Here is a 23,458-nt window from a genome sequence, read left to right on the forward strand (position 1 = left end):
GGAGCTACACCACTACTGCCCACGGGACCCCAGAACTCCCAGAGGCTCCAGCTGCATGGGAACTGCCAGGTGCTCCTGTCACAGAAGAACCTGGTACCTCCCAGGCAGCAGGGGCATAAGTCATGGAATCCAGGACTTTCACAATCTCCATAGCTACAAGTTATGATTCTGTTTTCTTCAAAGACATTGATAAAAATGTTATATAAGGCAAATAACCTCTCTTTGATTATTCCCCACTAAAAACGCATTTGCTCAATGATTCCCCATTTACAATTACATTTTGAGACCTCTGAACCAGTTTTCAAGTGCGTTTACTGTGAGCCATGTTAATTTTCTGTCATTCTAGGTTTTTCTTTAATTACGTTATTTTGTACCAAGTCAAATGCCTCTAAGATGTTTAAAAATACTACATCATACATACTACCTTTGATCTCATATATCAAATTAGTTTGACAGGAACCACTTTTCATTGATTGCAACTATTTAATTATTTAATGCCAACGTCTGTGTTTAAATTCACTCAGATGAGAGACATCAGACTTAAAATGTTCCCACACAAAAAACTGATCCACAAGACTTTAAGGCAATTAGACTCCATTTGGTCAAAGCAAAAAACTTGAGTTAGTACACTGTTTCTAGATTTTACCTCCATTTTATCTCTAGCATCTTGTTGTGCATCTCTCAGCTGCCTTGATTTCTCTCCACTTGTCTCTCGTTTGGCAGAAAGCTGTACAGAAAAAATTCTGATTAAAACAGTCCTTTTTAAAATCACACATTGATTCAAAAGAAAATGTTAATGGGGTGCATCAAGCATTGTAATTTCACAATTTAACTATTCTATTTAGGTTAAGCAAGTGTCAACACAAAATTAAATTTAAATTTTAAGAGTCCATCACAGAGGAAATATATATATAATGCATGGTAACGAGATGCTTTACCTCATCAAGCTTAGCCCGTGTTTCATTGAGTTCCTGGTTATAGATGGTGTATTCTAATGCTCTCCTCATTTTATCCCACTTCTGATACTGAGCTAGCTCTTCTTTCTCCTCTTCCAGGGTATGCAATCGCTCTTCAATGTATTTCAACAATTCATTGATTTTTTCTCGTTTACCCTCTTTAGAAAAAAAGAAGCAAGACAAAGATAGCAAATTATTATATTCAGAAAGGTATTTGTTTTCTTTTTACATCAATCTCTTAGGTTACGTCTAGACTACATGCCTGTCGCCAGAGGCATGTAGATTAGGCTACCAGACATAGTAAAATGAAGCGGCGATTTAAATAATCGCCGCTTCATTTAAATTTACGTGGCTGCCATGCTGAGCCGACAAACAGCTAATCAGCTGTTTGTCGGCTCGGCATGGCAGCCACGTAAATTTAAATGAAGCGGCGATTATTTAAATCGCCGCTTCATTTTACTATGTCTGGTAGCCTAATCTACATGCCTCTGGCGACAGAGGCATGTAGTCTAGACGTACCCTTATTGTTGACTTATAAGAAAAGCTTTTGATTTAAAACAAAAAACAAACCCTCTGTCTGTTTAAGGTACAGCCCCCTTTCCAAAAGCTCACGCTAGTCCAACTCTACATCTGTTTCTCAACAGAGGTCAGTTAATAGACAACTATTCTGAGCATCTATGTAATAGAATGAAATCATCTCTGGACTTTGCAAAAATATCATATTTAGGTATCTTCTGGAATCAAAATATCAAAAATTGAAAAAACTTACTTTTATAAAAGTATTTCACTCTAAATCTCAGTACTAACAGAATCTAATATAAATTCCATGTCTCTCAAGAACAGGATAATTTAAGTCAATTCAAACTGTGTTGTACAAGCTCACAATCCAGAAATCTAATGAGGATAATTGAATTGTCAATGAAAATTTATTCAGAAGACTACACAAACCACAGCAACAGCCTTTTATGGATACCATGTTCCATAAAGTAAAAGGGATAGAGTGGTGTGTAAGCAATGTAGAAACTGCAGAATATAGTCAAAGGAACCACCTCACAAATTCTGGCAGAACCACCATACTGGTGTAGAGAAGTGTGTCAATGCAAGACAAAGGGGGAGGAGGGTTACACATTAAGCTTCTTAAACTTTCCATTGTGAAGAGCAAACAAATACAACCATTCATTTAAATAGATGTCTAAAGGAAGAACAAAAATGGATGCCAAAATATTAATGCATGACATGCTGATGATCAGATACAATGTCTAAGATACAAGATTCATTCCAATGAAGTTAGAGAAGTTCAAAGAATGCACAACATCTGTGTCTAGAAAAAAGGGCATCTGATATGCAAATCAGGTCTCAATCTATTAAACACCCAAACCAAAGGGGGGGGGGGGGGGGGGAAATCTATCCACTTCTTCAGAAACTAGAATATGCATAAAATTTACAACAAACAGAAATACAGAAGGCAGATAGACAATACGGAAGATAAAAAAGGTTTCTGCGAACTATTCGACGCTACCAGAAAGAGAGGCAAAAGAGAGGCAGGAGACAATGCTAACTATGCAAACACCATTTTCATGGGAAATTGATTAGGACTCCCTCTACATAACTATAATTTCCCAAGCGCTTCTCTTGAGCATCTGATGAGGATTTTAATAGTAACATACTGACATGATTATTCAAACAATGTTTTACAGGCTTTCTTGAATAAACATTGAGCTGAAGAGTCTGTTATTTTTAATACATAGTTTTAAGCATGGTAAAAACATAACTAAATTACATAAATAAGCCAACAAACTTTTAAAAGCTTTTAAAAACTGAGGAACTTTCTGTGAATTAAATCAGTGTTTTTGCCTGTAACTATAAGATTGCACAGACTGCTGCTTTCTAAAGGCATTCTTATCTTCTATAAAACAGCAATGTACATTAAAAATCAAGTATTTTTTGGGTGACATAAGCATTAAAGTATTTAAATTGATTTCGGAGTTAAATTATTCTACAAATTGACACGATAGGTTCAATGCACTACAATTTTGGATATGTTTGAAAAATAGTCTCAGAGGGATAGCCATTTTAGTCTGTAACTTTAAAATGAACAACTAGTCCAGTGGCACTTTAAAGACTAACAAATATATATGGTATTATGAGCTTTTGTGGGCAAAGCCACTTCAGAAGAATGGCTTTTGTCTTTCACAATCATTATATGTTGACCAAATGTTTTTGTTTTGTTTTCTACAAAAGCCTTTGCTATGAACAGAATTAGCTATTTTTCAAAAGCAAGTAGTATGCCACAGGACCATTCATTTTTGAAAAATAGATAATTCTACTCATAGCAAAGGCTTCGGTTAAGAAAAAAAAACCACACACATTTGGTTCATGACAAATTCCATGACAATCACAGCTAAATCCTGATGCAACACTGATCTTTTGTCAGGCAGCCTACCTCTATTTCCCAGGCCTTGAATACTTGATATGGTCCAGGCAGCCAAACTCAGAACCTCCTTCTTCCCCCATGTATGCCAGACAAGGGGGTCAGCCAGGAGCCATTTTCAAAGATTTGGTGCCTGGTCTTCAGCTGTTGTGTTTTTCAGGGAGTCCAGCATGCCAGCCTGCACTTCTAGCTCCCCCTCAAATGGAAGCAAATTAGGCTCCAACTCTAGCTCCAAGGAACAGTGCAGGGAGAACGCACTGTAATCCAATTAACTTCCATTCATGGGGAAAGTTGGAGAACAAGAGACAGCTGCATCCAGCATCAGCTAGGGCAAGAACATAAAACCAAACACTGGAAGCCTGTCTATAGCAAGAGTGAATTTCATTGTATTAAAAAAAAAAAAAAAAAAATCTGTGGCATCTTGGAAAAGTGTCAAAAGTTTCAAATTCTCTATGTGTGGAGTTCACTGCTCCCTGACTGAAATGAATGGGAAGTTCACAGATATCAGGTTAGATAAAGCTTTTGTTTCAGGGTACTTCAGACTCAGGAAGACATTAATGCCAGCATACATGTATGTCTACAAATAAGGACTAGAAATGTAATTTTTAAAAAGAAAAAAGCAACTCTGGAGCATAAAGTAGCAAGTCACAGTAGCATACATGATGCTATGGTCCTAATTTTGAATCTGCTGGCTTTAAGTTTCTAAGTATAACCACCAACCTTTATTGAAAAATGTTACATATTTTAACAGTTCTAGTGGATTAAAATTTCCCTTCTCACCACTTTAATGCACCATGCTATGTACTGGTTAACTGCCACCTGCAATCTAGCAGTAGGATACATGTGTAGGTGTTTCATAGAGACTTTGTGAAGTCCTTTGGGATCTTCAGAGTGTAAGAAAAAAAAATAATTTAACTCAAGTTTATTGAACATTTACAAATAAAAAAATCAAATAATTTTAACAAGCAAATTGTAAACCCTTGAAATTGATGGAACTATTGCAGCACGAACCAAGACACTTGTTATATAAAAGAAACATGGGGGATAAAGAGAACTATTTTTACCTGTTTCTTTCATTAAAGAAATACTTTCTTCTTTACGCTCATCATACACTCTGGTACCAGCTACTTCTCTTAACAGCTTCAGTCTCTGAGAGTCAGGAGCTGTGGCCATCTGGTTGATCTAAGAAGTCAAGAAAATAAAAACAACAAGATTACATTCTGAACATCATGTTCTTTATATAGCAATGATTACAGCAGAACTTCATTAATTCTCACCTATTTTACCAACAGACCTGATAACTCTTTCCAGTAAGATATCATGCTTAAAATCAAGCTAGTATGATGCACTGAGCTAAAAATCCACCACGCCAATTTCTGATATAGACTTGCTTAAGGATACAATTCTCCAGGACTTTTTCCCCCTTCAGAAAATTAGAAATTCTAATTTATCCTATTTTCCTCCTTTTGAGAGATTGTCTTTAAAAATAATTAGACAGGAGGCTGTATATTTTTATGATTCTGCTTATAATTCATTTTTATTGAATTTCAAATGCAAGCAGACTTCAGTGAAACACATTAGGACAGTATTTCTTAGACTTCAAAGGGAGAAAATGTATTACTTTAAACAGATTTTCAAAGATTCTCAACGCTGAACATTAATATTGTGTTGCTGCAAAGCCACTTTTTATTTTACCTATTTCCATAAAACCACATACACTTCAACATGTTTATGCCAAACAAAACAAAAAAAATCCCTCAGCACCTGGTGCTCTAAAATTCCTAAAACTGCATATGGACTCTAAATTCTGATGAAGAATGGTGAAAGATTCTATTGAATAATAGTGAATCTGACAGTATAAATTTGTTAAATTGCTGCATCCTTACAGTATGTGTGTAAATAAATGTTTTCAATTTTTACAAAGCATGAAGAATAGCATACCTACTTCAGCTTTTAACCTACAATAGGATTCATGCAGGCTGACGCCTGCAATAGCACAGAATTATTTTAACTCAAGTTTTGTATTTGCTGTACAACAGAATGTGGCAGATTGGGGAACGAAAACATATATTATGTTCCTAAACTGGAATTATTGATAATGCTCTAATTTTTTCAGTTTTGCTTACTAGTCAAATGCTTTCCGATAAAATGAGTAATGAGCTTTCCAATAATTGGTCAAAAGAACTATTTTTAGGATTATGAAGTCAAAATAATGAATACAGATAACTGGAAGTCATGTCTTATCCAACAATGAAAGTCAAACAAGTTAAATACTAACAATTCTGTAAAACAAGTTTCCAAAATTTTTTGAACTGCAAAATACAATATTTAGAAATACAAAACAAAAATTGATAAAGTGGAGTAGAATCATTTGCAAAGTAAGAGTGCACAGGAAGAACTAGCCATTTCTATTTAATAAGGTGTTCTTTTTACTTTTAAACTATTCATTTGCAATAATTAAGTTAAACTGTAGTCCTCCAAAAAAATCTGAACTTTGTGAGTAATTTGATTTTTATCTGTGATAATCAATCTTACCTTTCCTTGTTTGACAATATAGTACGGATTACTGCGAGAAAACCCAGCACTCTCAAGAAGGTTCATCACATCATTTTTCCTGTAAATCATATTTCTCAAATAGTAAGTATATATTTGTTAAAAAAAAAAAAAAAAAAAAAACACTACATATGACAAACAAGACAACTCAGATTCAGCAAAACAATGCTAACCCTACAAAGAAGATAATACAAATACTGCCTGTGATACATGCTCTTCATTACAGACGCTCTTCAAAGAAGTTTCTATACATAATATCTAATAATGTATTACAACCCAAATTGATGAACAATAAATGAAAGAATAAATCAGAAAGAAATTAAGCAAGATAAACGGGGCTGGAAGCACTTACAACTAAGAAAGGCACATCTCACACCACAGCAGGCTAGGATAGGTAACAAAAACTGATATTGTAAAGAATTGTTTGGAATTTAGCATAAAATTTTTCTTCTTTTCCTATTTTCAATTATTGAAAGCAAGTTGCTGACGATTATACAATTAATGCAACAGCATTAATGCTATCCAATAATTAACTAGGTCAGCCTGTGACTACTATTTCTGTTTGTATGTAAGTTGGAGTCTGTTTTGAAACAGTCTTATGATATATAAAGGCCTGGTTTTTTCAAAAATAATTTTCTTCATGCACATTTGAGAGCACTATGTGAAACCCTAGAGAAGGTGCTCCACATCTCTACTAAGCATTACTGGCGGTCATACATTCAGGGTGACAAAAGACAAGTAAGAGAAAGCTTTAAGTTCATAAGTGGCTAGGACCAGAGGACTTCGGATGAAATTCTGTGCCATTTACAACCTGTACAATTTCACTAACTACAACACAGTTGTGTGGAGCAGAAGTCAATGCCAAATTTGATGCTAAAGCAGAGAACCTTGCTTTTGAGAAGATGGGAGTAGAAAGAAGAATACTTTGTGAAAGTTTAGGGTATGTTAGTTCTGGGTGGCCTTAAAACTACTGAATGCCATTTGACTAGGAAGAAAAAAACTGAAGAAAAACCAAATATGCATATTTAAAAAGTTATTTCAAAACAGGTTCCAGTGTAAAAACTGAAATGTATTGTTCTTCCATTGATTCTAATGGAGTTATTCTCTTCCTGTACTAACATCTCAACATACAAGCACTACCAGGAGTAGTGAACTTCCTACCAGTCCTGATCACATTGAGTAGGCCTAATGTGAGAATCTGACACAAAGCGTCTATAGAAACAGACCCCTAACTGGTCATACAGCAAATGGCTTCTTCATGTTCAAACTGTATAAATGGTAAATATTTAATTTAAAAATGTGTCAATTTAGTCTGAAAAAATAGTGACTTTTGGAAATACACAGGAGTTTTCTTCTATTAAATTAACTGGGTAGATCAATAGATATCAAATTCAATGCAGTCACAGCTCAGATATTATCCAAGGACTAAAAATAAAGATTTATTAGCAGACTCTACTGATACTAAGTTCTTTTGCCAGCAATACTCTTATTATAAATTCATTTAATCAAAAAGAATATATAAATACATTCTAAATAAATCCACCACACTTTACAATATTGTGTATTCAGTTCAATTTGGGAGAAGAAAAGAAGTACCTACGTCACCATTTTCTTGTCTAAGAAATATTGGTCCTTTTTGGCTCCAATGACTCTGCGAAGCGAAACTTCCTCTTTATCGATCTTAAGAAAACAAGAAGTACAAAATTTAACCACCTGGAACAGTCATCTATGATTAATCATATTTATGGTAAAACTGGTCCAAAAGAGAATCACTTTTATGGAGAATCAAATAACTAAGAAGGTAGTCTAATAAAATTATGTATTTTTCTATAATTGTTTTTAAACTTACTGGCAATCTGTTGTCTGAGTTATCAAAAATAATTTCCACAAATGCTGAAATAACACGAGGACCAGTGCCTTCCTAAAGGGAAAAAAAAGAAGATCTTTATATTGGTTAGAGAGATTTAAAATGCAAATGTTTGTCTTAATTTATCAAAGATTTAAAAGTTCATAAATACACATTACTAATTAAATAATTTTTAAACTTACATTTCTGAAAATAGACGAGAAGTGTGTGGCTCAAAAGGTCATATATGTACACTGTGTCCTCTGTCTACACTGCAGGAATTATAGACTATACCATAATTGTGCATCAAGTGTATTGTATACTGTTGTTTGCTGCACAGTTGTAGACATTTGATGAAATTGAAGATACAGAACTCAAAATACTTTTAAAATAAATTATTTCATTAATATTTTGTAGTATGATAGAACCTCAGTTACAAATATCCCAGGAATGGATGTTGTTTATAACTCTGAAAGGTTTGTAGCTCTGAACAAAACATGTTTGTTCTTTCAAAACTTTTACAAGTTGAACAATGACTTAGTTTTGAAACTTTACTATCCAGAAGAAAAATGTAAAGTAAAAATGGAAAGCAGCAGTTAACAGTACTGGACTGGTCTGTGTCTCTGACTATGTCGTATGATTGGTCAATTCGTGACTCTAGTGCAGGGGTGGGCAATAATTTCTGGGGAGAGCACTTCACCAATTTTGGTAGTGGTGGCAGGCCAGCCCCAGAAGGGGCAGGGCCTCAAGCAGAAGGGGCGGTGCCTCGGGCGGAAGGAGGCAGTTCCCTCTATGCGCCACGTCACTGGTGGGGGGGAGGGGAGGTGGAGAAAGAGACTTGGCACACTCCCCTATGGAGCAGAGGAGCACGTGAGGTTTCTTGCACCTGATCCGCTCTGCGAGGGCCATGTGGCACCTGCAGGGAACAGCCAACCGTTTTCAACAATTGGAGGTTCCCTCTGGAGTCACGTGCCCCTGGTGGGGGGAGGAGACTTTGCGCACTTCCCTGCCCCCAAGACCCAACCGACTTGAGGGTGCGCGAGCGCACAAAATCTCCCGCCTCCACCCTGATGGGGTGTATGAAGCCTAAAGGGAACTGCCAGCTGTTTTGAACAGATGGTGGTTCCCCCTGGTGTTGCGTGTCCCTGCGAGGTGTGGGGGATATTGTGCACTCCCCTGCTCTGGGTCTCAATTGGCCTGGAAGCAAGGTGGGGTGCGGGCCGGATCAAATGGCTTTGTGCGCCACATCCAGACCACAGGCTAGATCTTGCCCACCCCTGCTTTAGTGTTTGTAACTCTGAGGTTCTATTGAACTGCAACTTTCCTGACTGACCATATTATCGTATAGTTAGGTTTATACGCTGAAGAGAATATTCCCTATTAAACTCAGATTCTAATTTAGAAAAATCACTGGTTATAAAACTGCAGCAAAATTATATTTTGCTCAACAAGCTAAATATGAGTCAACAGTGTGACACTGTTAAAAAAAAAGCCAACATGATTCTAGGATGCATTAACAGGTGTGTTGTGAGCAAGACATGAAAAGTCAGTCTTCTGCTCTACTCTGCGCTGATTAGGCCTCAGTTGGAGTATTGTGTACAGTTCTGGGTGCCACATTTCAAGAAGGATGGGGGGAAATTGGAGAAGGTCCAGAGAAGAGCAACAAGAATGACTAAAGGTCTAGAGAACATGACCTATGAAGAAAGACTGAAAGAATTGGGCTTGTTTAGTTTGGAAAAGAGAAGATTGAGAGGGGACATGATAGTGGTTTTCAGGTATCTAAAAGGGTGTCACAAAAGGAGGAGGGAGAAAACTTGTTCTTCCTGGCCTCTGAAAATAGAACAAAAAGCAATGGGCTTAAACGGCAGCAAGGGAGGTTTAGGTTGGACGTTAGGAAAAAGTTCCTAACTGTCAGGGTGGTTAAACACTGGAATAAATTGCCTAGGGTAGTTGTGGAATCTCCATCTCTGGAGATATTCAAGAGTAGGTTAGATAAATGTCTATCAGGGATGGCCTAGACAGTAGTGGGTCCTGCCATGAGGGCAGGGGACTCGACTTGATGACTTCTCAAGGTCTCTTCCAATCCTAGTATTCTATGATTAATTTATACCAAAGTAACTTTTGCCAGCAGGCACAGAGAAAAAGCAGCTATACACACTTTCAACAAGAACTGTTTTTAAGTATATTCATTCATTTATTTCAGACAGCTGCTTACCTTAAAACAACAAAATACTTTAACACATATTACATTCTTTTGGGGTTTTTTGTTTTAAATTCACTTACATGCAACAAAGCCAGTCTCTGCTCTGGGCGAAGATGACTAAACTCATCACTGAGGACAAACTGAATTGCTGTAATTAAAAAAAAAAAATGCAACAATACAAAAGGTCTGTTCTTTCTTTTAAGAGCATTACTCAGTGTGCTTTTTAAATAACCGAACTGCTGAGTGCAGGTTTAGAACATACGATGTTTAAAACTCCAGCCAGCACTTGGAGCTTTGTGTATACTAACGCTATTACTATACTCACTATTAATTGACACTGGTGTTAGAAAAAGTGATAAATATTTCCAAAAAATCATAGTGCAGATGTGGTCTCAAGGCAGCATAAGTGATAATAAGCATATTGCTAGTCCCACAAGTTGTAGTCAAAAATGACAAAAGCACAATGAGGAAGCAGGCAGTGGCCACAGAGAGAAAGCAGGAACAACAGGACGGCAAACCCCAGCAATGGGGTGAGCAGGTTAAGTCGGAATCCCAAGAATCAGGGCCCCATTATGTTCCCTGATGGGGAGTCTTGCATCAATGCAATCTCTCAAAGCAAACCTGTACCCTACACTCCGTCTTCTAGGGAAGAATAGATATCCAAAAAGCTGCCTTATTCAATCTAACACACTCTGGGGTGGTCTGTTTTTTTTTTTAAATGACACCAACAATTTAGAATTTACTCAGTTAAAAGCGTTAACTGATACTACACACACTTGATTTTCCCCATCTTATTTTTAAAGACTTCCCCTCCCCTGCCCCTATTTTGCAATGTAAAAGATACGCATGAGAAGCTAAATAAGTGCATAAAGTAAAAGTGAAAAGAAGTTTATTGATTTTTCAGTCATTTAATTGTTACACGTGGCATCCACAATACGTACCATAGAAAAAGTTACTTTTCCCAGATCCATTTCTTCCCACTAAATATGAAAAATAAAATTATAAATTCAGAAATGTTCATGAATTTAAATAAAGTAATATGACAATACATGACTCTTTGGAAAGGAATTTAAGAAATCAGCTTTAGTAGATCTGGACTAAATACCATCTTCCAGGAATCAAGTAACCTTACAGCATGGATCAGAGAGTCATTATCTGAACAAGATTGACAGGGAATTGGGAGCAGGGGCTGTTCTTTCTCCCAATAGACAAATAACGGTGATCTACAAAGCCTATAAGAACATTTTATACCCAAAACAGTTATATTAAACCAAACCGATTTATAATAGTCATTCTTTGTATTTCTGCTACTAACATATGTCCAGGTTACATCAGTTTTAACCGTGGATCTATTTCTTAGATGCTTCATTTTCAATCCTGTATATTTTACAAGAATAGATTTATGTCTATATGCCCATGGTCACCAACCCGTCCATCATGAGGGCCCGAACAGTCGATTGTGAGGTGTTCGGGAGTTCCCTCATTTCCTCCCACCCCCAAGAAGCCCCACTGTCTACCACACCAGCTTCCCATGGGGTGGATGGAAGTGGGGAGTTGCGTGCCACTTCCGGGGTTTCAGGCTGTTTCCCCTCCCCCAAATAGTCAGTGCGGTACCAGAACCAAGTCTGTGGCATGCCAGGTACTTCCTTGGAGGAGGTGCGCCCAAACTTCCCTCCTCTGCGGGGGGAATAGGAGTCCCCAGAGCAGGCAAGTGCTGGGACATGCTTTCCTGGGAGAAGGAGAGGAGGGGGGGAGAGAAAGAGGGAGAGGGGGAAGGAGGAGGATGCCTCCGAGCAGGCAAGTTCTGGAATGTGCTTTCCCTGCGAGGGGGAGAAGGTAGGAGTCCCCGGAGCTGGAGTGCGCCAGGAACTCCCTGTTCCCTGCCCCCACCAACAACCTGTCCCCTGCTGCAGCACCTTGTCCCATGTCCCCTGCTCCCATCAGCACAGTTGGGGCCACATTAGAGAGGCTGGGGGGGGGGGGGGGGGCAGTTGGAGAAGGTGGGTTTTTTGGCATCTCACTTGCGTAGCCCCAAATAACGTTTCTGTGGGTCAGTGACCCCTGACTCAAAACAGGTTCCCCACCCTTCTCATAAATAAAGACAATGCTGAAACTTTTTGTGTTTGACAATATTTTATTTAAAAATGAAGCCTGGCCAACAAACCCCTAACTGAGACCAAGCCCTCATCTGGCCGCAGCATCATAACACTTCTGCAGCACCCCCGGAACCTCAAATCTGAGCCCATCATACACTGGAACCACCTGTCCTGAGCCTCTCACATCCCCAAACTCCTGCACCCCCACATCCCCAGTCTTCTGCTACAGCACTTCTGCACCATCCACACACTGCAGATGTGTCCTGAGCCCATCATACTCCCTACCTCCCTGCCCTGATCGGCTCACATAGCCCAACCCAACTCCTGCACCCCCACATCCCCAAGCATGTGGCTTGCTCAGTACCCCAACCTTTCACCTGACCCCAACACTCCTCAGCCTGGAGCCTCCTCCCTGAGCCAGAATCCCCTTCTCCACCTCCTCCTGCATCCAAATTCCCTCCCAGAGCTTGCACCTCTCACCCCTTTCCACACCCAAATTCCTCGTTCCCACCCGTACCTCTTGTCTCAACCCAGTGAGGGTACGGCTGGACTGCAGGAGTTTTTTCTGGGATACCAGAAAAACACTTCTGCATCCAAGGACGCATTTGTTCTTCCGCTTTTTTTTTAGTGGAAGAGCAAACGTGCTCTTTTGGCAACCTCTGTATTCCCCGTACCACAAGGAATAAGGAGGCTTCTGAAAGAAGGGTTTTTTCCTGATATCTGGCCCAGTCTAGAAAGGCCAAATGATGGAAAAACCTCTTTCTACAGAAGAATCAGAAAAAAAAGCGGCAGTGTGGCCATACCCTGAGAGTGTATAAGGGCTGGGGATAGCAAGCGATGGAGAGGAGGATAGCAAGCGATGGAGAGAGGGCTGGGCTTCAAGGAAGGGGTGGAGTCTTGGGGGAAGGATGGGGTAGATCTTGGCTTGTTCTGACATTTAAAAAGTGATTTTGGGCATAAAAAGGTTGGAGACCACTGCTATATGCTGAGATTGATCCCTTGCATACAACAAATATCTAAGTCCTCAGCTTGCTGACGCATTAATTTCTTTGCAACTGAAAAATACCGTGGAACTAGAATTAAAGCAGCATCAAAACTATTTGCATAAGCAACTTGGTCTACACCAACATACAGTTTCAGATAATCAAATCAAGAAATGTAAATATTCTTATCACATTAATCTGACATTTTAAGAGATAATAATTTGACTTTTTCTTTTAAAAACAAAACTAGATTTTTTTTAAACTCTTCTTGAATGAGACTCAAGATGCACAAGACAGGAGCAAGCACTGTTACATTGCACATGCAATTATGCTAATATACTTCCATTCTCACCCATAGTTAGTTTGGCTACAAGACCTCTGTTGACCACACTTATAGAATCATAGAATCATAGGACTGGAAGGGACCTCGAGAGGTCATCGAGTCCAGCCCCCTGCCCTCAAGGCAGGATCAAGCTCCGTCTACACCATCCCTGACAGATGTCTATCTAACCTGTTCTTAAATATCTCCAGAGAGGGAGATTCCAACACCTCCCTTGGCAATTTATTCCAATATTTGACCACCCTGACAGTTAGGAATTTTTTCCTAATGTCCAATCTAAACCTCCCCTGCTGCACTTTAAGCCCATTACTCCTTGTCCTGTCCTCAGAAACCAAGAGGAACAAATTTTCTCCTTCCTCCTTGTGACACCCTTTTAGATATTTGAAAGCCGCTATCATGTCCCCCCTTAATCTTCTTTTTTCCAAACTAAACAAGCCCAGTTCATGAAGCCTGGCTTCATAGGTCATGTTCTCTAAACCTTTAATCATTCTTCAATTATTAACCTTCAATTAACATGTTGGTTTTACTACATAATGAAAATTCAATAACAACTAGAACACAAAAAAACAAATTCAGAGTATTTAAGAAAAAAAATCTTTTCCATTAAACAACTAGACACTGAATAATTAAATAAAATGGGTTAGTGAAATCTAGACCAAACTGATGGGGAAAACACCACACAACTCTTAGAGAACCACATATTCCTATTTAAAATGTAACAAAGGGAAATGCAAACCAACTCAGATTTACAACTTAGCCAAGTTAAGACATTCCGAACACAAAAGGACAAACATGCTATGGAAGGTTTATTTTGAAACACCTGAGGAGTTTGATAATGTGTATTAGTTTATCATTCAGTACAAGTGACTGGTTGTATAGAAAAAACACTGCTAAAGTAGAACACTTGATTATCAGGTCACAATTTATACAGCTAAATGAAAACAATTAACAGTTATGAATGCAGTTTAATTATTTGCAACAGAACACTGAGAAATGATCTATTGCAAATAATTACATTTTAGTTACAAGTTGGAAACAATCAGAACAAGTTTTTATTTTCCTAATTTTTGACAACAGATGGTATCCTTCAATGTTTTCTAAGAACAAATTGTGTAAATAATGATCCCTCTTTTATAACTGGGTACAGTATATGCAGTTCTTAAGGATCATTTGTATTTTTCAACATGTGTACATATTAGAGAAGTTTGAGTGTAAACAACTAATCATTTAACAGGTGCTTATCGGTTAATGGTGCCAGTTACACTAAGTTAAGCCTCCTCCCTGGGAGCTGGGCAGGCAAGGGCTTCCCACTCCACTCCTAGGGAGAAGGCGTCTCTGCTCGCTTCCCTCCCAAGAGTCAGGCTGGCAAGGGCTGGTGGTCCCACTCCTGTGAAGGCTTCACTGAGGGCTCTGCTTTATACATCTAAGCTTTCTACTGCAGAGCCTGCAACACGGGTAACCATATAACCACTGTGAAGGCCAAAACTCAGAAATTAGATTTTAAAAGCATGAGAAAAATAACCGGAGGAAAGAGAAACGAGGCCCAGCAGCTGCTTTCCTTAGCGGTGTGGGGAGGGGACAAGCAGGAAGCCTTCCTGGGGCTTCCTGCAGCATACACGGGCCAGATCGGGTGGCTAGTGGGCCGCATTTTGCCCAGTCCTGAGTTAAAGGGTTACCCTAACACACGATATTTAATATCCCTAGTATATATGAATTCACTCAGCTCTTTACACATACAATTAAATTACCAAATGCTCATTTCTGCTAGATTTTTCATGTTGGTATATATTCACACTTAAACCATTAAACATTATTTGACAACAATATTACTACCCATTTTTCTTTCAAATTTGTCAGTTTTAAAGGATAGCCATGATTCTTTGACAAACTCCATGCACATAAACCCCTGTGTCCGTGTGGAGCTTCACTGATTAAAATGGAGCACTTTATAGGTAATGGGTCCACCTACACCTCATTGCAAGATTGGAGGAAATGAAAAAGTGGTCATTATGGCAAAATTAAAACTGAATTAACTATACATCATGATTCTATTTTCTTCAAGTAAAAAGGGTCCTATAATCCATCAGTGACATTACTGGAGAGAACAGATCCAAAATTTAATCAATATATACACAACTGCCTCTGAAATCTGAATGGCTATCAAAAATCATGAAGACCACTAACAACTTTTGATCAAAAATAATGAGGTAACGCTAGTTGATATAGTAAAATGTATACAAGAAGAACTTACCAATGACATTGTGTTTTGAACTGAAGGGATCTACAATAGTCTGATCTCTGTAGCTTCGAAAGCCCTGGATGATAACCTGATGGGTAAACAGATTAAATAAACTTTAAAAATCAAGGAAATTAAGTTAGTTATTTTTTTAAAGATGTACAAGATTTTAAATTTTTAACTCAAATTAATAGGTTTCTGGGCAGGAAGCAGGAGCTGGCTGAGGGTGGGGAGCTTGGTGAAAAGCGAGGTGCAAGGAACAGGCTGGGGGTGGGTGGTCTGGGGAGCAGAGGTCTGGGGCACCAGTGCCAGTGCCAACTCGACCCGCTGTGAGGAATGAGAACCCAAACTTCACAGGACGGATCCTGCTCATGGGCTGTTGGCTCCCCAACCCTGATTTACATTAACCTTTTTGTGAAAAATCCATACACTACCGCTTACTATTTACATAGAATAGTGACAGAGATGTAGCCGTGTTAGTCTGGTCTAGCTGAAACAAAAGACAGGACTATGCAGCACTTTAAAGACTAACAAGATGGTTTATTAGTTGATGAGCTTTCTTGGGCCAGACCCACTTCCTCAGATCTTCTACTATTTACATAGTTCAACTATATTCCAGACAGGAAGGGAAAAATCCATGAGGTGTAATAGTTAACTCAAACTAAGGACTTAGTTCGAGTTAACGTTTGACTGCCGCGTGTAGCATCCCGGGCTTCATTTGCAACTTCGAATACCTACATTAGCCTCCCTAGTTAGAGCTAGGGGGCTAGTGTAGACATGCCCAAGGGGAATCCAGGGACTACTTTACCCCCCAACAGGGCCGGCAGCCTCAGCCTCAGCCTGGCCACTGGCCTTAAACACACTACACCTGCCAGTCTGGCTGCCTCCCCACAAAGCCTCCCCACAAAGCATCCCACCTGCCAGTCTGGCTGCCTCCCCACAAAGACCTCCCCAGCAGACCACAGGCACCGCAACTGAAGCGGCAGCAGCGGACGGGTTCCCCCGCTTCTGAGGCTTTGCCAAAGCAAAGTCTCAGAAGCGCGGGGAACCGCCGCTGCTGCCGCTTCAGTCCCCTGCCTGTGGTCTGCTGGGGACCGTCCCCAGCAGACCACAGGCACCAAGACTGAAGCCGCAGCCGCGGGGGGGTCCCGCGCCTCTGAGGCTTTGCCAGAGCAAAGCCTCAGAGGCGCGGCACCCCGCTGCCGCTGCGGCTCTGCTCCCGTATCCCTGGTCTGCTGGGGGGGGGGGGGCGCGGCTAGTGTGCCCCTCCCCCCCCCCCCCCCCAGCAGACCAGGCTTTTGTTTTGGACCCTGGAGCAGAGCAGCTGGGGCTACCAATTGGTCCTGCAGCGCCTTCTGGGCACTACTGGACCAACCCGGCAGCACCCTAGCTGCTCTGCCCCAGGTCCTGATTCAGCCGCTGCTGGTCAGTTTCAGCAGTGGCTGAATCAGGACGCCTGGGGCAGAGCAGCTGGGGTGCTGCTAGGTTGGTCCAGTAGCGCCGAGGAGCGGTGCTACTGGAGCAACCCAGCAGCACCCCAGCTGCTCTGCTCCAGGCGTCCCCAAGTCAGCCGCTGCTGAAACTGACCAGCGCTGACTACAGGAAGCCCGAGGCAGAGTTGCTCTGCCCCAGGCTTCCTGGAATCAGCTGCTGATCAGTTTCAGCAGCAGTTGACTTGGGGAAGCTTGGGGTTCTTAAATTGAATCTGTATGTAAGTCAGAACTGGCGGTCAGTTTCAGCAGCGGCTGAATCTGGACGCCAGTTCCGACTTACATACAGATTCAACTTAAGAACAAACCTACAGTCCCTATCTTGTACGTAACCCGGGGACTGCCTGTACTAGGTGTTTCTTGGCCTACCATGTGGTATCTTTCCATAGAGATCATCACCCATGGGTCTGTGTAAGTATCATCCCTCAGGGCAATATGACTGGACAGTAGAGATGTCATCAAAAGTGTTTTTTTGGTAAATGTGTAACCACTGAATTTTTCAGCAGATACACATTTTCATGTGGAGGGGGGCGACTTAAAAACCAGCTCTCAATGAGCACCAGCTTATACCTGCCCCTGCCACCTCTATATCAGAGGCGGGCAGAGGGAAGCAGGGAACTTCACAGGAGCCAGCATATGTGGGGAGCCAGTTTAAAAGTCAGTCCCCGACAGGCACCAGCTCACACCTCCCCCGCTTGCTGCACGGGGGAGTTGTAGTCATTAGGATTAACCGATAGCCCAGGCTTATTGGTTAATCATGTACATGACTACATGCTAACATCCCTACTGGACAGACAATCCTCCTTGCTGCTAGTGCAAAAACCCCTCTAGGCAAGAGTGTTAATAATGACTTTACCCATTTAAGATGGAGCTGGCTCCCAGTGACCTCTCACGAGAATTGCCCCTTTCTGGTTACCATAGTCATCTCTTGCCAGCCCAAGCGGCATCTCTGCTGCAGGAGAATCTGTTCAAGACTCACACGCAGGCCCAGAGTAGGGCTTCTAACAGCTGACTGTCACCCAGAAGGAGGTAGGTGAATGAGGGAGGGTTAACAGTAAGTTTAATACTTAGAGGTTAGCCATTTAACCATTTAATATTTTACACCCCTAGTAGAAGCAGTATTCTGTTTTACTGGTCTAACTCCTGTGGATGAAAGAAACAAGTTTTTGAGCTGCATAGAACAGTACTTCATATCTGGAAAAGGTACTCAGATTATTTAGTATAAGTAGTTAACATATACTGCAAAGGACCATTCAAGGTGAAGTGGAGTATTAACACCCTGGCAATCATAGGACAAAAAAGGAGGTTAATAGACTACTGATTATTGTAATAAGCCATAAATCCAGTGTCTTTATTAAGGCCATCAGTGTCTACTAGAGAGTTATGAATTGAAGCTCCCAGGCTCATCTTTTCAAGATTCTGTGCAGATTTCCTTTGAGAATGAGAACTGAGAGGTTAGGTATGGAGCAATCATTTTGTCAAAAACATTTGCCGATAGGAGACAAGGTGCTTTTTGTCTTATTTTTATGAGAGAGTTCATTCAAGAGCGTACAGACACTCTGCTTTCTCCCACATAGTTGTTATGGGGGCATTTAGTGCCCTGGATGAATATTGCCACGCAGCAATAAGCATGTGTAGGACTCATGGATCTTGAAAGGTGTATAATGTGGGATAGTGATCATTGCAGCAGTGTAGATATGGCTGCAGGTTTTATATCTGTTGTTCTGAAGGGTCTAATGCTGCTCTGATTTGGTGGATCCTAGTTTGTGGGCCACTTGCTTCTGAAGATGAGCTTGGCAAGATGGGGGGGGGTTCTCTGAAGGCACTAATCCGTATGGATTCAAGTGTAGAGTGACAACTAGGAGTGCGCAGTCAGAGGAATTTTTCCCCTGTATTGAAGCAGGTTCTTGTTGGGTATCTGAGTAGCCCATTACATGATATGATCTACTTTTCTGGTGGAATATCCTTGTTTCGTGACAAGTTTTAATGTGTATTATATAATTTCTTCTTGGAGCTTATTCTGTGGCATCTCAGAGCCAAGGTGTAAATGACAAATATGCATCATAAATAATCCCATAGAATCTGTGTTAACTGCTTATCCTAAATATGTTGCATCTTGTGTTAAGCCGTGACACTCTGGGCTTGTCTGTGCTGGCCCACTACTTTAGCAAAGGCTGCACCTGAGGCAGTTGCATTGATTTAGCGTGTCTGGTGAAAACATGGTAAGTTGATGGGAGAGCACTCTCTCACTGACGTCAGTATTCCATCTCCCCAAGAAGCAGAAGCTAAGCTGGCAGGAGACCATCTCCCATCAACACAATGTACAGTAAACTTCCGATAATCCGGCACCTTTAGGACCCAGGGTGTGCCGGATTATCAGATATGCCGGACTATCAGAAGGGGGGGCTATGAGGGGTCTGGAGAGGGATGGGAGGGGATGCCACCCCAGACCCCTCATAGCCCCCTCTTACGATAGTCCGGCTCTGCCCCAGGCGTCCCTGATTCAGCCGCTGCTGGTCAGTTTCAGCAGCAGCTGAATCGGGGATGCCTGCAATAGAGCAGCTGGGGTGCTCCCAGGTTGGTCCCGCAGTGCCGAGGGGCAGCGCTACGGCACCAACCCAGCAGCACTCCAGCTGCTCTTGGGGACGCCTGGGGCAGAGCAGCTGGAGTGCTGCCGGGTTGGTCCCGCAGCGCCAAAGGACGGCGCTGCGGGACCAACCCGGCAGGACTCCAGCTGCTCTGCCCCGGACTTCCTGGAATCAGCCGCTGATCTGTTTCAGCAGCCGCTGACTTGGGGACCCCTGGGGCAGAGCAGCTGGGATCCTGCCGGGTTGGTCCCGCAGCACCGAGGGGTGGCGCTACGAGACCAACCCCGCAGCACCCCAGCTGCTCTGCCCCAGGCATCCAGAGCTGCCCCAGGAGTGGGGATTCAAAGCAGCTGGGGTCCTGCCGGGTTGGTCCCGCAGCGCCGTCCTTTGGCGCTGCGGGACCAACCCGGCAGCACTCCAGCTGCTCTGCCCCAGGCGTCCCCAAGAGCAGCTGGGGTGCTGCTGGGTTGGTCCCGCAGCCCCGAGGGGCAGCACTACGAGACCAACCCGGCAGCACCCCAGCTGCTCTGCTCCCGGCTTCCCCGATTCAGCTGCTGGTCAGTTTCAGCAGCAGCTGAATGGGGGAAGCCTGTCCAGCTGCCCCAGCACTTCCGGGTTCCTGATGGTGCCGGACCATCAGGAGTCCCGGAGCACTGGATGCCGGACTAATGGAGTTTTACTGTAGTGTGGACCAGAGATGTGAAAGAGTAACTGTGTGCACAGTTAACTGATGAACACACCGGCTCCCAGGGAATTGACTGCCACCCCGCATATAACCAGTGCCCACTCCCACCTCTGAAGCAGCTCCTGGCTGATACAGAGGCAGCAGCATGGGAGAGAGGGAAGCAGGTGGGAGCCAGTACGCACGGGAAGCTGGCTTTTAAGATGGCTCTCCACGCACACCAGCTCCCACTGAGCCATCTAACCCCCCTCCCTGCTGTCTCTAAATCAGAAGTTCTATGCGAGGGAGGGGGGCAGGTGGCTCCCTTCTGCTGCCCCTCAATACAGAGGCAGTGTGGGCCGGGGGGGAAGAAGGTGGCTACCGCATGTAAACATGTAACCAAAACAAATGCATTTGAACATCCCTAATTCTTACTGCTGAAGGAAGAAAAACAGATTATACAGCAGACTTCCAATAATCCGGAACCTATGGGACCGAAGTGGTGCCGGATTATCAGATATGCCTCACTATCAGGAGGTACTAGAAGATGGTTATTTATATACTGTATACATTATATACTGTATATAAAGTGTTCCTAACCTTTATTATACATACTGTATACAGTATACTGTAGTTTTTTCGTTTTTTTAAGCCTTTTTTTTACCCTTTTTGTTCAGTTCAACTGCTGCTACCTTGTGACTCATTTTTTGCAAAAGCTCACTCACTAGGCTCTTGCCATTTTGATGCTGGACTATCAGGAGCACCGGGCTATTGGATGCCGGACTACTGGAGTTTTACTGTACAAGCAAAACTGCTTGTAAAAAAATAGTTTTGTTAGAATCCTCCTTTCCAGTATTCTGACCCCAGTAGCCACCTGTATTTATTCAAAATTGACAAAAAACACCTATTCTGGGACAGACACCATACATACAATCACTAAAACCATACATAAACTCACTAGGTTAAAAAGATTAGGAAAATCCTCTCAAACTACCAACACAATCTTTTCCTCTACTACAAAAGCTCCATTCAGATTCTACCCCTAAAAAATCCTGACAAAACAGGAATAATAAATGCTAGGAAACAGTAGGCAATGACTACGTCACATTCTCAACTGACGCAACCAACTAAGTTTAAATATCAAGCTAAGATTCACCCAGCTACTAAGACATCATAGCCAGTATTTCCTTATTAGCGGCACCATACAAAATGAGAATAAGAAAGTTAACAGACTGGAACCGTCACACAAGAGATGCCCCAGGGAAGATAGGAAATAGCTTAGTACAGTGGTCTCCAACCTTTTTACACCCAAGATCAGTTCTTAAATGTCAGGGCAAGCCAAAAGCTACCCCATCCCTTCCCCAAGACCTCACACCTTCCTTGAGGCCTTGCCCTCTCTGTTCCCCTTGTCTCCATCATTTGCTGTCCCCCAGCCCTTACTCACTCTCACTGGGTTGAGATAGGAGGTATGGACTTTGGGTTGGGAATGAGAGATTTCGATGTGGGAAGTGGTGAGAGGCGCAAGCTCTGGGAGGGAATTTGGGTGCAGGAGGTGGAGGAGAAGGGGATCCTGGCTCAGGAAGGGGGCTCCAGGCTGAAGAGCATTGGGGTCAGGTGGAGGGTTGGGATGCTGAGCAAGCCACAGGCTTGTGGATATGAGGGTGCAGGCGTTTGGATTGGGGTGTGTGCTGGGCTCAGGGTAGGGTGATTGGGAGTATGCTGGGCTCAGGACACTGAATTGCAGTCTGGGAGTGTTGTGACAGGAGTGTTGTGACAGAACACTGGGAATGTGGGGGTGCAGGAGTTTGGGGGTGTGAGAGGCTCAGGACAGGGGGTTCTGGTGCATGATAGGCTCAGGGTTGGGGTCAGGGAGAGGGGTGCAGGAGTGTTATGCTGCAGCCAAATTGGGGCTTGGCCCAAATTGGGGGCTTGTTGGCCAGGATTCATTTTTAAATAAAATTTCTCAAATACTCAATGTTTAAGCATTGTCTTTATTTATGAGAAGGATGGGGAATCTGTTTTGAGTCAGAGGTCACTGACCCACAGAAAAATCAGTTGGAGACCACACAAGTGAGTTCCAAATAAAACCCCAACCCTTCCAAAGCCCCCCAAGCCTCTCTGATGTGGCCCCAACTGAGACACCTCAGTCCCCTGGCACTCCAGCATCATGGGGGGAGAAGAATAGGTAGGACTGAGGCTCAAGACCTCAGGAAAGATTAACTATTCTGGGGTTCAAAGGTGAACTATTCTGGAATTTATGGGCCCCTCTACAAACTGAGGTGGGACCAAAAATGAGGGATCCTGTGTGCAGGACAGGGCTGCTACTGAGTGGGATGGAAGTGCAGAATCTTAGTGGAAAATAGAGTACAGGAGCAAGCTGGGGGTAGGCGTCTGGCCAGGAAGGAAGGGGCAGGAGCAGGTTGCTGGTGGGTGTCTGACCAGGGCAGGATGCTAGCAGGGGCAGGGGAGAGGTGGGAGTCTGGCCAGGGGCAGGCGCAAGGTACTGGTGGGGATTTGAGGCAGGGTGCTGGTAGGACCCTGCGCAGGGTGCTGGGTACTCAAGGAGGACTAGGCAGGGAGAGGGTGCTGTTGGGGTATCTGGGCAGGGGGCAGGAACAGCTCGGCTGGTACCCAAGGATCCGGCAGCGCGTGCTGCTCCTCCCCTCCCCAAAACAGCCAGTGCACTTCCTAACAAGTCAGATCTGGTGCGCAGCCAGGGACTTCCTTCCCCAAGCTGCTTGCCTTCCTGCTGCGCAAGAGGAGAGGAGAGTTTCCTGCAGCTGCATGCCAGCTCTGACTTCTCAGGAAGCACGCCTGCTGTTTTTGGGGGGGGGGGGGGGGGGAACAGCGTGCACGCTTCCTGAGAAGTCAGAGCTAGCACACAGCCCGGGACTTCTCCTCCACCTCCCATCCTCGGCACAGGAAAGAATGCAGGCAGGCAGCACAGGGAAGAAAGTCCCCAGCTGTATGCCAGACCCGGCTTTTCAGGAAGCACGCTGGCTGTTTGGAGGAGGGGAGAAGCCATCCGCATGCTTCCTGAAATGCTGGATCTGGCGCACAGCTGTGGGACTTCCC

General features: G+C 42.8%; 1 protein-coding gene across 1 annotated transcript in view; it reads right to left on the minus strand.

Annotated features, from left to right (window-relative positions):
- SMC3 (structural maintenance of chromosomes 3) overlaps positions 1-23,458 on the minus strand; it is a 74,293-nt gene that overhangs the window by 45,653 nt on the left and 5,182 nt on the right. Inside the window, exons 2-10 of the mRNA XM_075935490.2 lie at positions 15,660-15,735; positions 10,931-10,969; positions 10,070-10,137; positions 7,790-7,861; positions 7,541-7,620; positions 5,923-6,001; positions 4,452-4,569; positions 939-1,114; positions 647-727 (exon numbers count right to left, since the gene is read on the minus strand). Coding sequence (XP_075791605.1) covers positions 647-727; positions 939-1,114; positions 4,452-4,569; positions 5,923-6,001; positions 7,541-7,620; positions 7,790-7,861; positions 10,070-10,137; positions 10,931-10,969; positions 15,660-15,735 — 789 coding nt within the window. The remainder of the gene's footprint in view (positions 1-646; positions 728-938; positions 1,115-4,451; positions 4,570-5,922; positions 6,002-7,540; positions 7,621-7,789; positions 7,862-10,069; positions 10,138-10,930; positions 10,970-15,659; positions 15,736-23,458) is intronic.

The sequence above is a fragment of the Pelodiscus sinensis genome, chromosome 8 (assembly GCF_052426305.1).
Source record: "Pelodiscus sinensis isolate ZL-2025 chromosome 8, ASM5242630v1, whole genome shotgun sequence".
Classification (NCBI taxonomy): domain Eukaryota; kingdom Metazoa; phylum Chordata; order Testudines; family Trionychidae; genus Pelodiscus; species Pelodiscus sinensis.